At 34.2% G+C, this 19918-nt stretch overlaps 1 protein-coding gene across 1 annotated transcript in view; it reads left to right on the top strand.

Moving 5' to 3' along the window:
- Positions 1 to 19918, top strand: part of CEP44 (centrosomal protein 44kDa) — a 36856-nt gene that overhangs the window by 3673 nt on the left and 13265 nt on the right. The window contains exons 2-7 of the mRNA XM_011968684.1: positions 8751 to 8844; positions 9521 to 9659; positions 12525 to 12672; positions 14179 to 14325; positions 14722 to 14844; positions 19194 to 19364. Coding sequence (XP_011824074.1) covers positions 9571 to 9659; positions 12525 to 12672; positions 14179 to 14325; positions 14722 to 14844; positions 19194 to 19364 — 678 coding nt within the window. The 5' untranslated portion in view covers positions 8751 to 8844; positions 9521 to 9570. The remainder of the gene's footprint in view (positions 1 to 8750; positions 8845 to 9520; positions 9660 to 12524; positions 12673 to 14178; positions 14326 to 14721; positions 14845 to 19193; positions 19365 to 19918) is intronic.

Below are 19918 nucleotides of genomic sequence, written 5' to 3'. Positions count from 1 at the left end.
GGTTTTGAAGAGCCTGAGATATCACCAAACATCCTTGTCTAGGTCCAGGAAATTTATCCCAGATACCATTTCTGTTATTTGTTGCTTTCCATAATATTTTAAGTTAACTAAATCACACACATTCTATTTTTCATCATTACTTGGTAAATAGAATGTTTTGATTTTCCCTGCTGGTTATGATTTACATGTATTAACTTATTAATACACGAAGATCAAAAAGTGACGAAAATTGTTCGAAAGATGCAGTTTATTAAATGATAATTATTTCATGCTGACAATATGTTTTCATCAAGTGTTTTACAGTAATTTAACCTTTTTGTTTCTATAATTTCATGGTAAGAAAGAAGATGAAATGAATTAGGTAGAGCTGGTAACACCAGGTATAGATAAGAATGTAGTATTTAAAGATAATTTCTGAAATTCTCTTCTTAAATCTGCTAACTGAAGGACAAAATTCTGTGTGAGAAGGGAAAACTTTGGGTAAAAAGTGAAAACTTGAATTTTGTAGTCCAGGCCCTTAAGTAGATAACACACTCAGAAGGGGAAAATTTGGGGTGCTTTATATACAAAGGGACTATTATTAGAGGTGTGTGTGCAGGGATCTGGCGCTGCTTCATTTTTTAACCTGTTTATTGAGATCTGATTGACATACAGAAAGCTATAGACATTTATTGTATACAATTTCTGTTTGGAGATAAGTAGATATGGTGAAACCATCCAACCATTATTAGTACAAGAAATCAATGCCAACACCTTGAAAAGTCTCCTTCTACCCATCTTTTTTTCACCTTTTGTGATAAGAGCACTTAACATTAGATCTAACTTCTTAGCAAAATTTTAAGAATGCAATATTGCTAATCGCAGACCCTGGGTTGTACCTCCAGATCTTATTTATTTTGCATAACTGAAGCTTTGTACCCTTTGAACAACAGCTCCCCATTTTGTTCTCCCCATTTTGTTCTCCCCAAATTCCCTTACAAACACCATTCTATTCTCTGCTTGTATTTGACTATTTTAGATTTCACATATATTGAGATAATACAATATTTGTCTTTTTGTGTTTAGCTTATTTCACTTAGCACAATGTCCTTCACGTTCATCCATGTTGTTGCAAATGGAAGGATTTCCTTCTTTTTTAAAGCCAAATTTGTTTATTCTCACATTTTTGTTGGGGTCCCTAAGGTTTTCTACATACAAGATCATGTCATCTGCAAACATGTAAATCATTTTACTTCTTCTCTTTTGATTTGGATGTTTTTAATTTCTTTTTCTTACCTAGTTATTCTGGCTAGGACTTAAAATACTACACTGAATAGGAGAGGCTAAAGTAGCCTCTCCTTGCCTTGTTCCTGATCTTATGGGGAAAGCTTTCAGTTTTTTACCTTTAAGTATGTTAGCTGTGGGCCTCTCATAAATGGACTTTATTTTGTTCTTTCTTTACCTGATTTGCTATAAGGTTCTTCCATACCGAATTTATTGAAAGTTTTTATCATGAGAGAGTATCTAATTTTGTCAAGTGCTTTTTCTGCATCTGTGGAGATGCCCATGTGAGTTTTATTCTTCATTCTATTAATGCAGTATATCACATTGGTTGGTTGTCATGTGTTGAACCATCCTTGTATCACAAAGAAAAATCCTACTTGGTCATGGTCTATGATTCTTTTAGTGTGCTGTTGTGTTTGGTTTGCTAACATTTTGTTGAGGATTTTTGCATCTATATTCATCAAATATATTAGACTGTAGTTTTCTTGTAGTTTCTTTATCTAGCTTTGGTGTCAGGGTGATGCAAGCCTCAGAAACTCTTTGGAAGTGTTCCCTCTTCTTTTTTTTTAAAGATATATTTAAGAAGGTTTTGTATTAATTTTTCTTTAAATGTTTGCTAGAATGTGTCTGGCTCTTGGCTTTTCTTTGTGGGAATTTTTGATTATTCCTTCAATCTCCTTTTTTGTTATTGTCTATTCAGGCATTCTATTTCTTCTTGATTCAGTCTTGGTAAGTTATAGTTTTCTAGGAATGTATCCTTTTTTTTTTTTTTTTTTTAGATTGTCCAGTTTGATGGCATGTAATTGTTCATAATAGTCCCTTATGATACTTTTTATATCTGTGGGATTAGTTGTCTCCTCTTTGATTTCTGATTTTATTTGAGTCTTCTATTTTTAAAGTCTAGCCAAAGATTTGCTGATTTAGTTTGTCTTTTCAAAAGAGGAACTTTTAGTTTTGTCAATTTTTAAAATTGTTTTTCAATTTTCTATTTCATTTATTTCTGATCTAATGTTTATTATTTTCTTCCTTCTGCCAATTTTGAATTTAGTTTGTTCTTTTTCTAGTTCCTTGAGGTGTAAAGTTAGGTTGTTTATTGAAATCTTTCTCTCTTTTTTTTGACAGAGTCTGACTCTGTCACCAGGCTGGAGTGCAGTGGCACAATGATCTTGGCTCACTGCAACCTCTGCCTTCTAGGTTCAAGTGATTCTCATGCCTTAGCCTCTCGAGTAGATGGAACTACAGGTGTGCACCACCATGCTCAGCTAAGTTTTGTATATTTAGTAGAGACGGGGTTTCACCATGTTGGCCAGGATGGTCCCTATCTCTTGACCTCATGATCCGCCCACCTCAGCCCCCCAAAGTGCTAGGATTATAGGCGTGAGCCGCCATGTCCTCCCTCTTTCTTCTTCTTAATCCATTTATTGCTATAAACACTTCTCTTACTCTACTTTTACTGCATCCTATATATTTGGGTATACTGTGTTTTTATTATTGTTTGTCTTGAGATATTTTATAATTTCTGTTTTGACTTCTTCTTTGACCCAGTATTATTTAATAGTATGTTATTTAATTTCCCTGTATTTGTGAATTTTCCCATTTTCTTTCTATTATTGATTTCTAGTTTCATTCCATCGTGATCAAAGTCCTTAGAATGTTTTTAGTCTTCTTAAATTTGTTAGGACTTGTTTTGTGACTAGGCTGTGATCAGTTATAGAAAATGTTTCATATGCTCTTGAGAAGAATGATTATTTTGCTTTCGTTGGGTCTCATATTCTGTATATGCATGTTAGGTCTGTTTGGTCTAAAATGCTGTATAGTTTGCGATTTACTTGTTGGTATTCTATCCGGATGACCAGTACGTTATAGACAGTGACGTATCAAAGTCTCCTTCTATATTGTATTGATGTCTATTTCTTCCTTCAACTCTATCAATGTTTGCTGTTGGTGTTCTGTCTGGATGACCTGTACATTACAGAGAGTGATGTATCCAATTCTCCTTCTATGCTGTATTGGTATCTATTTCTTCCTTCAAATTTATCAGTGTTCGCTGTATATTTTAAGGTGCTTTGATGTTGGGTGCATATGTATTTTTAGTTGTTATATCTTTCTTTTTAATTGACCCTTTTATTATTATATAATGCCTTCTTTGTCTGTTTTGACAGTTGTCGACTTAAAGTCTATTTTGTCTGATATAGATATAGATAGCAACCCTGCTCTCTTTCGGTTTTAGTTTGCATGGAGTATCTTTCTCAATCCCTTCACTTTTAGCCTATGTGTGTCCTTAAATGTTAGAGTCTCTTGTAGATAGCGTATAGTTGGGTGTTGTTTTTATTATCCATTTCAGCCATTCCATGTCTTTTGAGAGCCCTTAATTATTAAAAATTTAAAGTAATAATTTTTAATAATTAAGTACTTAGTTGTTTCCATTTTATTCAGTTTTCTATTTGCTTTCTGTTTCTCTTGTCTTCTCTTGTTGGTTGTCTTTGTGATTTGATGATTGTAGTAAAATGCTTTGATTTCTTTTTTCTCTTTTTTGTTGATTTACTACTTTTTATTTTGGTTACCATGGGGTTTGCATCAAATATTATGTAGTTATAGCAGGCTTTTTAAAACTAGTAACAACTTAACTTCATTCACATTCAGAATCTCTACATTCCTCTCCACTCTTCCTCACCAATATATGTAATTGATTTCAGATTTTACTTCTTTCTGTATTGTTTCAATTAACAAATTTCTGTGGTTGTTATAGTTATTCATACTATTTGTGTCTTTTAATTTATATACTAGTGTTCAATGAGATTTATGTGCCACACATTTCAGTACTGCAATGTTCTGTGTTTGTTTTCATGTTTACTTTTAGCAGTGAGATGTATACTTTCATCTGCTTTCATACTGTTGGTTTAGTATCTTCGGTTTACTTGAAGAACTCCTGTTAGCATTTCTTGTTAGAGCATGTCTGAAAGTGACAAACTCCCTGAGTTTTTTAATCTGAGAAAGTTTTTATGTTTTCTTTATTCTTTTTTCTTTTTCTTTCCTTTTCTTTTCTTTCTTTCTTTTTTTTTTTTTTTTTTTTTTTTTCAGGTCTGGCTCTGTTGCACAGGCTGGAGTGCAGTGGCATGATCTCAGCTCACCTCAACCTCCTGGGCTCAAGCCAGCCTCCCACCACAGCCTCCCAAGTAGCTGGGACTAGAGGCATACACCACCATGACTGGCTAATTTTTGTATTTTTTGTAGAGAAAGGATTTCACCATGTTTCCCAGGGTGGTCTCGAACTCCTGAGCTCAAGCAATCTGCCTGCCTCAGCCTCCTCAAGTGCTGCAGTTACAGGTGTGAGCCACCACTCATGGCTATTTCCTTCATTGTTGAAGGACAGTTTTTTCAGGTATTTATTTTTGGTTGTCAGGTTTCTTTTTTTACTTTCAGTATGTTGAATATGTCATTCCACTCTCTCCTGGCCTGCAAGTGTTCTGCTGGGAAATTCACCAATACCTGTATGGGGGCTCCATTATATGAAATAAGTTACTTTTCTGTCGTTGCTATCAAAATTTTTTTTCTGTCTTTGAATTTTGACAAATTCATTATAGTGTGTATTGGTGCAGACCTCTTTGGCTTCAACCTATTTGGGAACTTTTGGGATTCGTGAGTCTGGATGTTCATTTTCATCCCTAGATTTGGGAAGTTTTCAGCCATAATCTAAATGTGCTTTCTGCCCCCCTCTCTCTCTCTCTCTTTGCCTTCTGGAACTTTTATAATGTCTTTATTAAGTTACTTAGTGGTGTACCATAAGTCCTGTAGTATTACTTCATTTCACTTTTTATTCTTTTTTTATTTCTTCCTCTAATTGCATAATTTCATATGACTGGTGTTCCAGTTTGCTGATTCTTTCTTTTGGTTGATTGAGTCTGTTGTTGAAGCCTTCTATTGAATTTTTTAGTTCAGTCATTGTATCATTCAGCTCTAGGATTTCTGTTTGGTTCTTTTTTATGCTTCTCCTTTATTGAACAAAATTTTGTTCATGTATTGTTTTCCTGATTTTATTTCATTTTCTATCTGGGTTTGTTTGTTTGTTTGTTTGTTTTTGTAGCTCACTGAACTTTAAGATGATTATTTTGAATTCTTCGTCAAGCAGTTCATGGATCTTCATCTTGCTATAGTCAGTTTCTGTAACCTTATTGGTTTCCTTTGGCATGTTATATTTACTCATAATCCTTTGAGTCTTTCACTGGTGTCTGTATATTTGAAGGAGCAGTTACCACTTCTGTACTTCACAGAGTGATTTCAGTAGATAAAGATCTTCTCCTGCTGGCTCCCTTGATGAGACTGACTTCTAAACCACGGTCACTTAGGTGGAGCCAGGTTGTGGGTCTGCTTACACGTTCAAAATCAGGTCTGCAGATTGTGGGCCTATTACTGGGGCTTGGGTGGGTGTGGTTCCTTCTGGGTTCCCAGACAAACAAGTCTTCCTTTGAGACCTTGGACAGGTGGGTTGAAGCCCACATGCTGATAAGGCTGCTGCTGGGTTTGGAGCCAGATCTATAGTCACATGCCAGCTACCGGGGCACGATTCTGCCTTCTCAAAATGGCTTCTATCAGTCTTGGGCTCCAGAAGGATGTCACAGCCTCCTACTTGGACCCTTCAGGGCACTTTTATACACAGATGGTTGCTAAATTGGTGCTTCTGTGAAGGACAGGGGCTGGGGAGGTCCTGTTCCACTATCCTCTGCTAGCTAAAACCTGCTTTGATTTCTTTCATAGTATTGTAGTTTGTGACATACAGATCATGTACATATTTTTTTAGACTTAAAAGTGTTTTTTGTGCTATGATAATGGTGTTTTTAGTTTTGTACTTCATTCTAATCATTTATTGCCAATATATAGGGAAACATTTGACTTTTGTGTATTAACCTTATATGACTTTGCTATACTCACTTTTTAGTTCTAGGGGATTTTGTTGATTCTGTAGCGTTTCCTACATAAACAGTCATGTCTTTTGCAAATGAAGACCACTTTATTCCTTTCTTCCTAAGGTATTTGATTTCCTTTGCTTGCCTCATTTCACTAGCTAGGACTTCTGGAACACTGTTGAATAGGAGTGGTGAGATAGGACATCCTTGTGTTATTCGCAGTCTTTGGGCGAAGTATACAGTTTCTCAGCCTTAAGTGTGGTGTTAGCTGTTGGTTTTTTTGTAGACTTTATGGTCATTCTAATAGGCGTGTAGTGGTATTTTGGTTTAATTTGCAAATCTCTAATGATAAATGATTTTGAGCCACTTTTCATATTATTTACAATCCATATGTCCTCTTTACTGAAATATCTGTTAACATCTTTTGCCTATTTTTTAATTGTATTGTTTGTTTCAGAATTCTAGGTATTTTTCCCAATTTAAGTTGAGAAAGTTTCCCTCTATTCCTAGTTTGCTGAGAGTTTTTATTATGGGTGGGTGTTAGATTTTTTTCAAGTACTTTTTCTTCATCCATTGATAATACATGATTTGCCTTCTTTGACCTGCTTATATGGCTTACATTGATTTTTAGAATGTTGTCCTAAGGCCCTGCATACCTAGAGTACATGGCTGGGTGTGATATTTGATACCTTGATTGAGTGTAGAATTCAAGACTATAAGTAATTCCTCTCAGGATTTTGAAGATAATGTTGCTTTATCCTTTAGCTTCTAACATTGCTATTGAAAATTTGATGCTATTTTGATATTCTTCGTATGTGATCTTTTCTTGCCTTGTTGGATGTTTTACAAAGCTTTTCTTTTATGTTATGAAATGTCACAGTGACATATCTTGCTGTGAGTTTTGTTTCACTTCTTGTGTTGATCACTCATTGTGTTCTTTCAACCTAGAAAATCATGACATTCTGTCTTGAGAGGTGTTTTTGTATTATTTCACAATTTCCTCCCTCATTTTCTCTTGTTCATGAGATGTTGAACCTTTTGGTTTGGTCCTCTACTTTTCTTATAATTTCTATTCCACTTTTGTATCTTTTCGTCCAATGTGGAACTATGATTATCTCCTCAAACTTGTCTTATTTAAATTTTTATTTTTGCCATCATTTTAAATTCTATTGTTGATTTCTATTTAAATTCGTTGTGATCTAAAAGCAGACATTGTATGACTTCTACTTTTTAAAAATGTGATAAGATATGCCTTATGACCACAAAGGTAGTCTATCTTGGATGTTCCATGTGAAATTGAGAAGAATATGTATTCTATTGTTGTTTGATGAAGTAGTCTATAAATATTCGTTATATCCAGTTGATAGATGATATTGTTTGTCCTTACTGACTTTATTATTATTATTATTATTTTATTTTATTTTTTGCCTGCTGGATCTATCTCTGATAGAGGAGTGTTGAAGTCTCCAACTAAAATAGGGGTTTGTATATTTCTCCTTGTGGTTCTGTCAGTTTTTGTTTCATATATCTTGACATTGTGTTGTCAGGTCCATATATATTAAAGATTGTTATATTTTTGGGAGAATTAAGTCGTTTATCTTTATGTAATGCCCCTTTATCCCTAATAACTTTCCTTATTATAAAGTCTGCTGTCTGAGATTAATATAACTGTTCTTGCTTTCTTTTAATTAATATTAACATGATATATTTTTCCCTATCCATTTACTTTTAATCTTATAAACGAAATGGATTTCTTACAGACAACATGTAGTTAGATCTTATTTTTGGTCCACTTTAACAATCTCTGCCTCATTTTGCATTCTCACAAGCTTAATATTTTTTATATCCTTCTATTCTTGTTTTAGGTTTCAATTTTTTTTTCTAATCTCATCATTGAGAATGGAAAGCTTCATTTTGAATTTTTTTCTCTGTATTATCTCTATTTCCACCAATTTTTCTTCTCTGCTTATTTTGTTAAAGGTATTTATATATACTTTTCATACTGAAAGCTTCCCTCTAATAGTTATTGACCTTTGGGCATATATTCAGTTTTAAACATGAGAATCTAAGAAAAAAAGGTGCCTGGCTAGGACTTATCAATGAGTGAGTTTGCTACAGGTTTATTGGGCAAGACCCTGCCCTTTTCAATGGGGGTTTTCTTCAAATGTCAGAAATGTGATGATACTTTTTCTCTAGGTCCATCCACCTTCTCTAGCATAGAACTTGATAGTCTGTTGTCACGGAGGATATAAGTCTCACAGCTTCTTGTGGCCGAGATATAGGAAGAAACTTTATTACTCTGTGTGTGTGTGTGTGTTCATTAATACTTCTTTCTCCCTTCGAACATTTCATTCCATATTGTTTGCCTTGCCTGATGTTTCCAAATTTGGTGCCTCTTCGATTCAATTTCTTTAGAATGTAAAGCTCTTTTCTCTTTCCAGGGAAGGTGAGAGATAGTTGCCTTGCTGAGCAAGTTATGTGTGTAGGGATAGGAGACAGGAGGGAAAATAAATTCTAGGGTAGGCTGCTTCTTATGTAGACTTTCAAATAATCATTCTTATTTCAGCCCCCTTTGTCTTTCAGAAGCATCAAGTGCACCTGATTTGTGAACCTATCTTGCTTCAGTTGGTTTCCTCCTAAATAGGCAGATGGGATTGGCCTGTCTCTGCTCTGCTAGGTTGGTTGTCTCTTATTCATTTGCTTTTCATTTTCCAAAATTTTGTTGATACCTGTTTTGTCATGTGAAATCTCCTGAAGTTCTTTTTGTCCTGGTGGGTATATGTGATTTTAAATTATTTACTTTCATTTTAGTGGTCTTTAGAAAATGGAAAGGAAGGTAACATGCATTTAATCTGTCATATTTATCCAAGTGAACCCTGCATTTTTAAAATGTATTTTTAGTTTTTAGGAAAGGTATCTTTTTGGCAACTGTGTGAGATCAGAGCTCTGTGACTCTGATTAAATCTGTGCTGAATGTATTTGTCTCCATTTTTTATTGATTGTGTTATGTAGCCTCTATAAGCATCCAAAAGAGTCACTGATGGATGTTATTCCAAGTTGATGTGTCTTAAACGGTGCTTTATGCTTAAAAAAAAAAAAGCTATTTGGGCAAGTGTCTTATAAGATACTTATAATAAGAGGAATATAAAGCACTTACTTTTTGGAAGGAAAACTTGTAGGAGGGTAGGGGAGACACCCTATTTTCAGGAACTTACAGTAGTTACAAAGTAGACCTTGAATAGTAGAGAAGAAGATAGGGGAAAAAGAGGTAGGGTAAGATATGAACCAAATAGAATCAAGAAGCTTCAGAAATACAGAGACTTAACCAATATTTCATGGTTTTCTGTTTTTAGGTGAAAAATTAGACTATTTCAAGAGTTAGAGCTGAATCCGATGTTACATAATGGCAACAGGTGACTTAAAAAGAAGCTTACGGAACCTAGAACAGGTGCTCCGCTTGCTAAATTATCCTGAAGAGGTGGACTGTGTAGGGTAAGCTGTAATATCAAACTTAATTGTATTTTTCTTGCTAGTGATTTGAGATAATATTTAACATGGGGGACTACCTAAGAAAAATCAGATTTTACCTGGATCCTATTTAAATCTACCTTGAAATGATTAAAATATTTGATAAAACAGGGAATTATAGGAGTTTATTTCTGAGTATGAACAAATGAAGAATTCCAACTTAAAAGATTTAAAACTGTTTAGAAGCACAGTGTTTATCTGTGTAAGGTATAATCTCTGTACAACTTTTAAACTCATAGAAGTATAATAGGTTTCATTAATTGTATAATCTACCACTCTCTCACTTTCAGTTGGATGATATTTCTTACAGTTAAATATATCCAGAATAAGAAGAGATTGTTGCCATTTCTTGTCAGTCTTTTTTTGTCATTTATTTGTTTATTCTTTTATGGAGGAAAAATTTTATACATCTAAGGCAAGTGTTCCTTTCATACGGAATATTCTAGTTAGTAGATTTTTTTGTGTATGGCAACCTGAAGATTGCTCTTAAGCTTTCCTATTTAACAGACCCCACTTTGAACCTTTCACTTTAGCTCCCATTTTGCAACTATGACTTAACGTTTTTAGAATATGGCAACATACATTTTCCTATATTCATGCCTATCTAATATGGTACTGCAGTCATTCTGTATCCCTTCACACTTTTATTTCTTCATAACACTTACCCTTAACCTTTTATCATTGATTAATTGATGGATTGGTTAAATGTTTCCCTTCAGCTTACTAGAATGTAAGCTGAAGTCTTGGAGTTTGGTTTTTGTTTTCACTGTTGAATCCTCCCATCTAGAATTATGCATGGCACATATTAGGAGTTGATTAGACATTTATTGAATGAATGAGTGTCCAGGGACAAGTCCAAGTTAGATGTTCAAGAATAGAGTGAAACATGGTTAAACCAACTACTAAGTAGAATCCTTCAGTAATGGGCTTTACATATGAGAATGGATATCCATATAAGAATGGATATTCTAATAACTCTTGAGGTTACACTAGGGAGAGGTAGGGGCTGTCAAGAGAAGACTGAAAGTGAAAGGATAGAGAGGAGAGTAAGGAGAAAGTTAGATCTAATTGCTGTTACTATAGGCATTATATGTGAGTGGCAGAAGATATGAAACAGATGTAATCCACGTATGTAAGAATCATCTTCATTCCTCAAAACATAAAAATCCCGACCATCCAGAACTGGCAGGGGTTTAACCAGTTTGAGTAGCCAAGTTTTCCCCTTGCCACTTTAAGCGTCAACATTTTAAAAGACATTTTAAACAGGAATAATTCTAAAATATACCAATATTATCTTGTTTTCTAAATACAGTTTTAAACATTTAATTTTCTTATTATCCAAAAGCATCCTTAAGAGCAATAATTTTTAGATTATTGTATAACATACTGAAATCTGCAGGGTCTATTGAGATTTGGAATGCTACTTGCTTCTTCCACGGAGACACTCAGATTGCTAGTCTCCCTGCCACACACATGTAAGTACACACACAACACGCCCCTCATTTTGATTCTTTTTTCTACTTTTTCACATTTGTAATGTTTTCTGGACACTTGCTGTTTTTTGTGTTGGTATGCCAGTTTCTAAGATCTGTTTTTCTTACTGTTTCTAATATGCTAAGTCCTTAGGAACTAGACAACCAAGGTTTTTGAAATTGTTTAACATAAGAAGTGTTAAATATGGGCCTGGCTGTCATCTAAGTATAGTTTGCATAAAATGGACAGATTTTGCTGTTCAAAGGTATTTTTTTTCACTTCCTGTTTTTGGACTGTGTTTCAGATAGACAAGGTTGCCAGAGCAGTTTTCTGATTAGGTGAAATATTATAGTATTTTAAAGAAACATAAAAGAAACAACTCATACTTGTCCAGAAAAACAAAATGCAGTGTTATCATCATGTATTTGTTCTCTGTGTTACTAAAAATTTGGGTGGAGATGGGGATATTTATGTGAACATCTTGAATTATTTGGAAAACATTTATGTTTTATATAAGTACAAAATACTACAATTGAAGAAATGTAACTGGCAAATTGAACAAATATCTCCTGTGCTTTGTTGTGGGAAAATCGGTGAAGGTACTTCACATTGAGAAGATAAGAAGACAGGAAACACTACCAGACAGATAGTGACACAGCAAATACTGAGTAGCCTGGGAGTCTTTCTCGGAGAGATCAGTATAGATCAGAAAGTTGAAAGCTTCATGGGAAGCTTGAGATTTGATGAATAATGCATAAAAAATAAATAACAATTGGATAAGCAAAGAAGAGTGGGATACCTTTCTAGACTGGAGGAATTAGCATAGGTAATAATGTAAGATTTAGAACGAGCAGTAAGTGAAAAGTAATAGACTGCTCAGCCAAGCCACAGTTCATGCTCTTTCCCACCCCATCTTCCTCATCTGTAACTTAGAATTCATAATCTTTACCTTTGGAAGTTTGTGGTAGAGAGCAAAGGAGGTAATAGAACAAGTGTTTGCAAAACCATAAAGTGTACTTCAATATTGTAAGATGGTACATTGCTTTTATTAGTAGTAGAAAATGGAGTAGATCACATAAGACTAAGCTATGGAAAATCAATGGTAAATAGTTGGTACTGGAGACCTAGAGTAAGTTTTTTGAGCAGATGAACAGTAGTATTTCATAGTAGTCTGGTTAGACTGGTTTAGAATGGGGAATGGAATCTAGAAGGTCTCATGTATCACCTAATTATTATAGCTGTAGTGTTAAGTTTTAAATTATTATAAACATTTCTAGTATTTTCTTGATTATCCAACTTTATGAAATTATGCTTATTAAATGCTTATTAAGAATATTTTTCTTTTTTTCCTAACAGTTTGATAAAGGGAGACCCGGCAGCATCTTTACCCATCATCAGCTATTCTTTTACCTCATACTCACCTTATGTAACAGAACTTATAATGGAATCCAATGTAGAGCTCATAGCAAAAAATGACTTGCGCTTTATAGATGCTGTCTATAAGGTATTTTGAGTTTATGAAACAATAATTATTGAATGATCTTAAAAAATTAATGTTTTAGTCATAACTTCTTAAATATATGCAGCATATACAGTTGACAGGATATTTTCATTTGTATTTATCTCATTTAAATGTAGTCCCTATTGAAATCAAAATGCAATTCATGTTTGCTTTTTGAATGTTATCTATTCTAATAAATACAGCAACTGGTAGTTATTTGTTGTTGGCTATTGTTTGCCCTTTTTAATCAAATTTTAGTAAAATTTGGTATACTGGCAGAAATTAGGGAATAATGTAATTATATTCAATAAAGTGTATAGTTTTTTATAATTATATGTTAATTTAGTTGTTTGTAAGAGGGAACTATTACTGACATATTCTTTTTTTTTTTAACCAATATATTCTTTGAGGTCTGAGAGCATGTCTTATATTGTATCTACCCTAGTATTTATACTTGTACTATGTGTATATTGAATTTCATCTTGTATTTGATTTTTTTTAAAACCCTGCTTTTATCATTAATTTTTGCTTAAGTACTGTGGTTTGTATTAAAGTTAGTTTTTAATGATAAAACCCACTTATCAAATGTAGTCTTTTTTTCTTTTTGAGATGGAGTCTTGCTCTGTTGCCAAGCTGGAGTACAGTGTCACGATCTAGGCTCACTGCAAGCTCCACCTCCTGGGTTCAAGCAATTCCCCTGCCTCAGCCTCCTGAGTAGCTGGGACTACAGGTGTGCACTGCCACACCTGGCTAATTTTTTGTACTTTAGTAAAGACTGGGTTTCACCATGTTGGCCAGGATGGTCTCAATCTCCTGACCTTGTGCTCTGCCCACTGTGGCCTCCCAAAGTGCTGGGATTACAGGCGCGAGCCACTGCACCCAACCTCAAATAGTCTTTTTAAAAAAGCAGAGTTGCAGTCAGTGAAATGGGAGTTTTTATATGTAGTCTCTGTTTAATCTTTCTCTTTCTTGCTTTTCATCCCAGAAAACATCCATGGAAGCTAAGAGGCACTTTTAAGAAATTCTAGAGCTCCACAGAGTAGATTTAGGAAACTACTGATCTAGTGGTTTTTTTTTTTTCATTTTACAAATGAAAACTTGAGACCAAAAGGCCCACTGACTTATCCAGAAATCACATAGTGGAAGAGTTATAAACAAATAGAACTATAGTTTCTGATTCTGGTGTGGTCTTCTGGTGAACTAAGGAGTTTTTCTAATGTCTATGAAGATATTTAAACTTTTTGTTGATTGACTATATTTTTCCATCTCTCTGGACAGCCATCTGTTCTCCAGCATATCCTTTGCTACCTGTTTTCCACCTGATACCTGTCTTACTGGATCGTGACTTACACCAGCCCTATAAATTACTTTAGTACTCTTTAGTTAATGGCTTGGTTTTCCTTGTCCTCTCAAAGGTGGCCATTATTGCCCTGACCAGGTGGGCATTATCATTTGGAATTTTAGAAATAAATTGCTCTCAATTATTACAAGAGTCTGTTTCCTCTGCAGCTCCTTCGTGATCAATTTAATTATAAACCAATTTTGACAAAAAAGCAGTTTATCCAATGTGGGTTTGCAGAATGGAAAATCCAAATTGTTTGTGATATTTTGAATTGTGTGATGAAAAAGCACAAGGAATTAAGTAGTCTTCAGAAGGTAATTTTTGAATAGATTTTAATGCTGATGTATGATATTAATAGATGGCTCAGTATTTTAACACATAAAATCAGTACCCTAGACAGCAGATTATTTCATAGTGTAATTACCGTATTATTCAAAGATTTGAGTAACCTTATAAAGCTTGATGTTTATTTTAAATAGTACTCTCTTGTTTTATACACCTGTGACTGGGAACTCCTAGTGTTAAACTAATAGTTCAAACATAATGCATTTTCTTTATTTCTTAGTTTTTAAAAGTCATGTAGTCTCATTATAGTCTCATTATTTGTCAGTTATATTTCATATATGAAAATTTAAATGTTAATGGAATTTTAATATATAATTATGCTGTCACACAAAATTTGTTATTTTGACTGATACCTTTTTTTTTAGATTCCATCACAACAAAGAAAGAAAATCAGTTCTGGCAAGTCAGAACCTTCTTTGAGCAATGAGAAAATATCTGCAGAGGCTGTTGGCGTTGATACCAGTGGCAGATTTGTGACTTCAGGAAAGGTATGCAACCACAAAGAAAATATCATATTGTTTAAGAGTTATCTAATTAATCCAATATACAGTTTTCACTTTTCTGATTGGCACCTGATGAAACATTCTAGTTAGATATTGGAGTGTAGGGATTTTTAACAGTGGATGCCAAATGTTTTTGGGCAGTATTCCTGAAGTTATAACAGTAGGATAGTAATATAAAATTAAATAGGTGTTCTCTTTGTATTTCTAATTTCTAATTCTGCCTGATTTCCTAAACAGAAGAGTAGTGATTTAGGAAGATATCTTATGCAGTTGTCTACATTTGCTCTTAATTTTGTTCTGGTCTTCCTAAAACATGGGAACATATGAAGAGCCTACATTAGCAGTAGTGATAGCTTATAATGATTCATTTATGTACATTATATTTCTGTAACCAAGTATGCATTATCCAATGATTGGTAGTCCCTATACGTATTAACTGGTTTTCAGTTAATATTTTGAATATGTTCTTTTTCTTGAAAGATAATTTTTCTGCCGTTATCTGCTTTGAGCAGCTGTGGCAAATTGAATCTAACGCATTTAGAGCTCCAGTGTATCTATCACAAAGGGAGATTTAAGCTAAAATATTGTTTTATATTATATTTTCAGCTGTTTTCCATCTGGAGAAAACTCTTTCTGATTGAATGATAGAATATCAGATGAATTATCAATGGTGTAATTAAGTAAAGGATGTGAATACTTTCTGACTGAAGTATAATCTAGAGTATTATTTCTGCCCTAATCCAAAACAGATGAGTTATGTAAACAGTATCTATTTTAAAAATTTATACATGGGCCTGGTGCAGTAGCTCACTCCTGTAATCCCAGCACTTTGGGAGGCCAAGGCGGGTGGATCACCTAAGGTCAGGAGTTCGAGACCAGCCTGGCCAACATGGCAAAACCCCGTTTCTACTAAAATTACAAAAATTAGCTGGGCGTGGTGACAGGTGCCTGTAACCCCAGCTACGCAAGAGGCTGAGGCAGGAGAATCACTTGAACCCTGGAGGCGGAGGTTCCAGTGAGCCAAGATCGTACTACAGCAGTCCAGCCTGGGTGACAGAGCGAGACTCCATCTCAAAAAATATATATATTTATTCCTTTGTACCTTAAAAAACTGAAATTTTATTATAAGAAAAGGTTCTTATGCCACTGCTTTTTAATGTGCCTGTTTTGCTCTAGGTAATGAGGACAATATAAAGAATGATACAGAGCTGAGATTTTTGAATAAATGCATGTAGTTTTTGTACACTTGCATCTCCAACTCGTCTAACTCTTGTTAGTTTTATTTATTATTTTCTAACTGTTAAATGACATATCTTGTATTCTTCCCCAACTAGAAGGAACATATATAAACAGGGATTTTTTTAATACTGATTTTTCGTGCCTTCATTTTGCTTAGCACAGGATTAGGTACACTGTGAGTACTTATTAAATATTAGTTGATATAACGTACTTTTCAATCTTCTATTTCAGTATGAGAGTTGAGGGGACAGTCTAAATTGTCCTAGCCAAGAAAAATGTGAACTTCAAAACATTAGACTTATTTTTAATTTTCTTAAAGCACAGTTTTCTTTATCTATTAAAATTTGTATCAGATCTTTATCAGAAATTCGAATAAGTATTAAAAGTTCTCAGATTTAGAAAAGAGTCTACAAGTACATTTCTTTGTTTACAAGCAAAAGTTGAGTCAATATTAAAGCAAATTGTCTCCTCTCCCGGTGCCTTATATAGTATACTGTTTGTGCTTCTGAATCACATATGTTTTTGTAGTGTGTATGCAAACTGTAGAATAGGAAGCAGGTAGAGGATTTCTAGGTAAATGCATAACGTGACCTAATGCTTTTTTTGTCAGGACTTTTTCATTGTCATTATTAGGTTTGAATTGTTAGCTGAAGGTCTAATAAATTGCAGTTTGTTTAATAGAAAAATTGTAATGAGCCGTACTCATAGAGCCAGGCTCTATTTTGATTATTTGAAGTGAATTATTCGGCAATCTTTTTTAAAAATAACTTTGTATTATGGAACATTTCAAACATTTACAAACATACCCATCATCCAGTTTCAACAGTTTATCAACTCTTTGCTCATCTTGTTTTGTCTTTATTTTAAAACAAATCTCAGACATAATTTAATAAATATTTCAGTGCTTGTCCTAAAATGTAAGAATTGTTTTAAAAGTCATAACCCCAATTTTATCATCACACATAAATTATTGGTAATACCAGTAATGGTAATATTTTGATATATACATTATATGTGATAATTTAAACTTTTTTTTATTCTTTAACTGTTGGTGTTCCTTTTGGAAAATTACTGTGTGTATGTTTAAAATAATTGTAGGAGGATCTTCTCAGCCCAAAAACTTCTTAAGCTGATAAGCAACTTCAGCAAAATCTTGAGATACAAAATCAATGTGCAAAATTTGCTAGCATTCTTATACACCAACAACAGTCAAGCTGAGAACCAAATCACAAGCAAACTCCCATTCAAAATTGCCACAAAAAGAATAAAATACCTAGGAATCTAGCTAACAAGGGAGGCAAAAGGTCACTACAAGAAAAACTACAAACTATTGCTCAGAGAAATCAGAGATTTCAGAGACACAAACAAATGGAAATCAGAGAAAACTATTGCTCAGAGAAATCAGAGACACAAACAAATGGAAAAACATTCCATGCTCACAGATGGGAAGAATCAATATTGTTAAAATGACCATACTGCCCAAAGCAATTTGTAGATTCAATGCTGCTCCCCTTAAACTACCGTTGACATTCTTCAGAGAACTACAGAAAACTACTTTAAAATTTATATGAAACCAAAAAAGACCCAAATAGCAAAGGCAATCCTAAGGAGAAAGAACAAAGGTGGAGGGATCATGCTACCCAACTTCAAACTGTATTACAGGGCTACAGTAACCAAAACCTCATGGTACTAGTACCAGAACAGATACATAGACAAATGGAAGAGAATAGAGAACCCAGAAATAAGACCACACATCTGCAACTATCTGATCTTCAACAAACCTGATGAAGCAATGGTGAAAGGATTCCCTAGTCAGTAAATGGTGCTGTGATAACTGGGTGGCCATATGCAGAAGATTGAAACTAGACCCTTTCCTTACACCATATACAAAAATCAACTCAAGATGAATTAAAGACTTAAATGTAAAACCCAAAACTATAAACCCTGGAAGACAACCCAGGCAGTACCATTCAGGACATAGGCGTGGGCAATGATTTCATGACAAAGACGCCAAAGGCAATTCCAACAAAAGCAAAAATTGCCAAATGGGATCTAATTGAACTAAAGAGCTTCTACACTGCAAAAGAAACTATCAGCAAAGTAAACAGACACCCTCCAGAGTGAGAGAAAATTTTTGCAAACTTATATCTGACAAAGACCTAATATCTGGCATATATAAAGAACTTAAATTTACAAGAAAAAAACAATCTAATTAAAAAGTGGACAAAGGATATGAACATCTACTTTTCAAAAGAAGGCATACATGCAGCCAATAATCATATGAAAAAAAAAAACATCATCATTGATTATTAGAAAAATGCAAATCATAACCACAATGAGATACCATCTCATGCTTCTCAGAATGACTATTATTAAAAAGTCAAAAAATAACAGATGCTGATGAGGTTGTGGGAAAAAAGGGAATGCTTATACACGGTTGGTGGGAGTGTAAGTTAGTTCAACCACTGTGGAAGACAATGTGGCAATTCCTCGAAGACCTAAAGACAGAAATACCATTTGACCCAACAGTCCCATTACTTGGTATATACTTAAGGGAATATGTATTGTTCTGTTGTAAAGACACATGCATACATATGTTCATTGCAGCACTATTCACAATAAGAAAGACATGGAATCAACCTAAATGCCCACCAATCATAGAGCAGATAAAGAAGATGTGATACATATACACTATGGAATACTCTGTAGCCATAAAAAATAATGGGATCATGTCCTTTGCAGGGACATGGATGGAGCTGGAGGCCCTTATCCTTAGCATACTAATGCAGAAACAGAAAACCAAATACCACTTGCTCTCACTTGTAAGTGGGAGCTAAATGATGGAGAACCCATGGACACATAGAGGGAAACAACACACATTGGAGCCTTTCAGAGGGTGGAGGGTAGGAGGAGGTTCAGGAAAAATAACCAGTGGGTACTAGGCTTAATACCTGGGTGATGAAATAATCTGCACATCAAATTCCCATGACACATTTACTTGTGTAACAAACCTGCACATGTACCCCTGAACTTAAAAACGAATAATTGTGGGAGGAAAACATTGAAGTGTTTCTTACATATTTTTCTCTATGCAGAAGAAAGCTGTGGTGATTCGTCACTTGTATAATGAAGATAATGTTGAAATTTCTGAGGATACATTAAGTCCAATAACAGATGTTAATGAAGCAGTTGATGTATCTGACTTAAATGCTACTGAAATAAAGATGCCTGAAGTAAAGGTTCCTGAAATCAAGGCTGAGCAACAGGTAACAATTTTGGACTTTTTAAATAGATGCCAGTATTTTTTACTTAAATATATGTAATTATTTCAGCCTCTAAACTTTGGAATATTTCTAGCCTTTTGAATTATTAATCATGACATTTCACCTATGTTACGATTACTTAAGTATCAATAAGTCTTACTAAAATAATTCAACAAATATTTGCTGCGTATGTGTAGGGTGCTGGGCTAAGTATTGGGATAATGCAAAGTAGAATGAGATATGGTACTTGGCTTTAAGAACCTACAGTTTAGTGAGACATAGAGATGCACTACTTTGCATAGTGGAGGTTCTCTACCACCTATTTTCTTTATTGTTGAATGAAAAAGATTGGCACTTTATTATGTATTCATTTTCCTTTCTGGCTCCTTGCTGTTATTTTCTGTCTCTCTTAAAAAACCATTTCTAGATTTAGTCTTGGGAGGGTGTATGTGTCCAGGAATTTATCCATTTCTTCTAGATTTTCTAGTTTATTTGCATAGAGGTGTTTATAGTATTCTCTGATGGTAGTTTGTATTTCTGTGGGATCAGTGGTGGTA

This window comes from Mandrillus leucophaeus, unplaced genomic scaffold (genome assembly GCF_000951045.1).
Source record: "Mandrillus leucophaeus isolate KB7577 unplaced genomic scaffold, Mleu.le_1.0 Scaffold856, whole genome shotgun sequence".
Taxonomy (NCBI): domain Eukaryota; kingdom Metazoa; phylum Chordata; class Mammalia; order Primates; family Cercopithecidae; genus Mandrillus; species Mandrillus leucophaeus.
The sequence above is the reverse complement of the archived record's forward strand: the minus strand, read 5'-3'. Positions and strand labels throughout refer to the sequence as shown.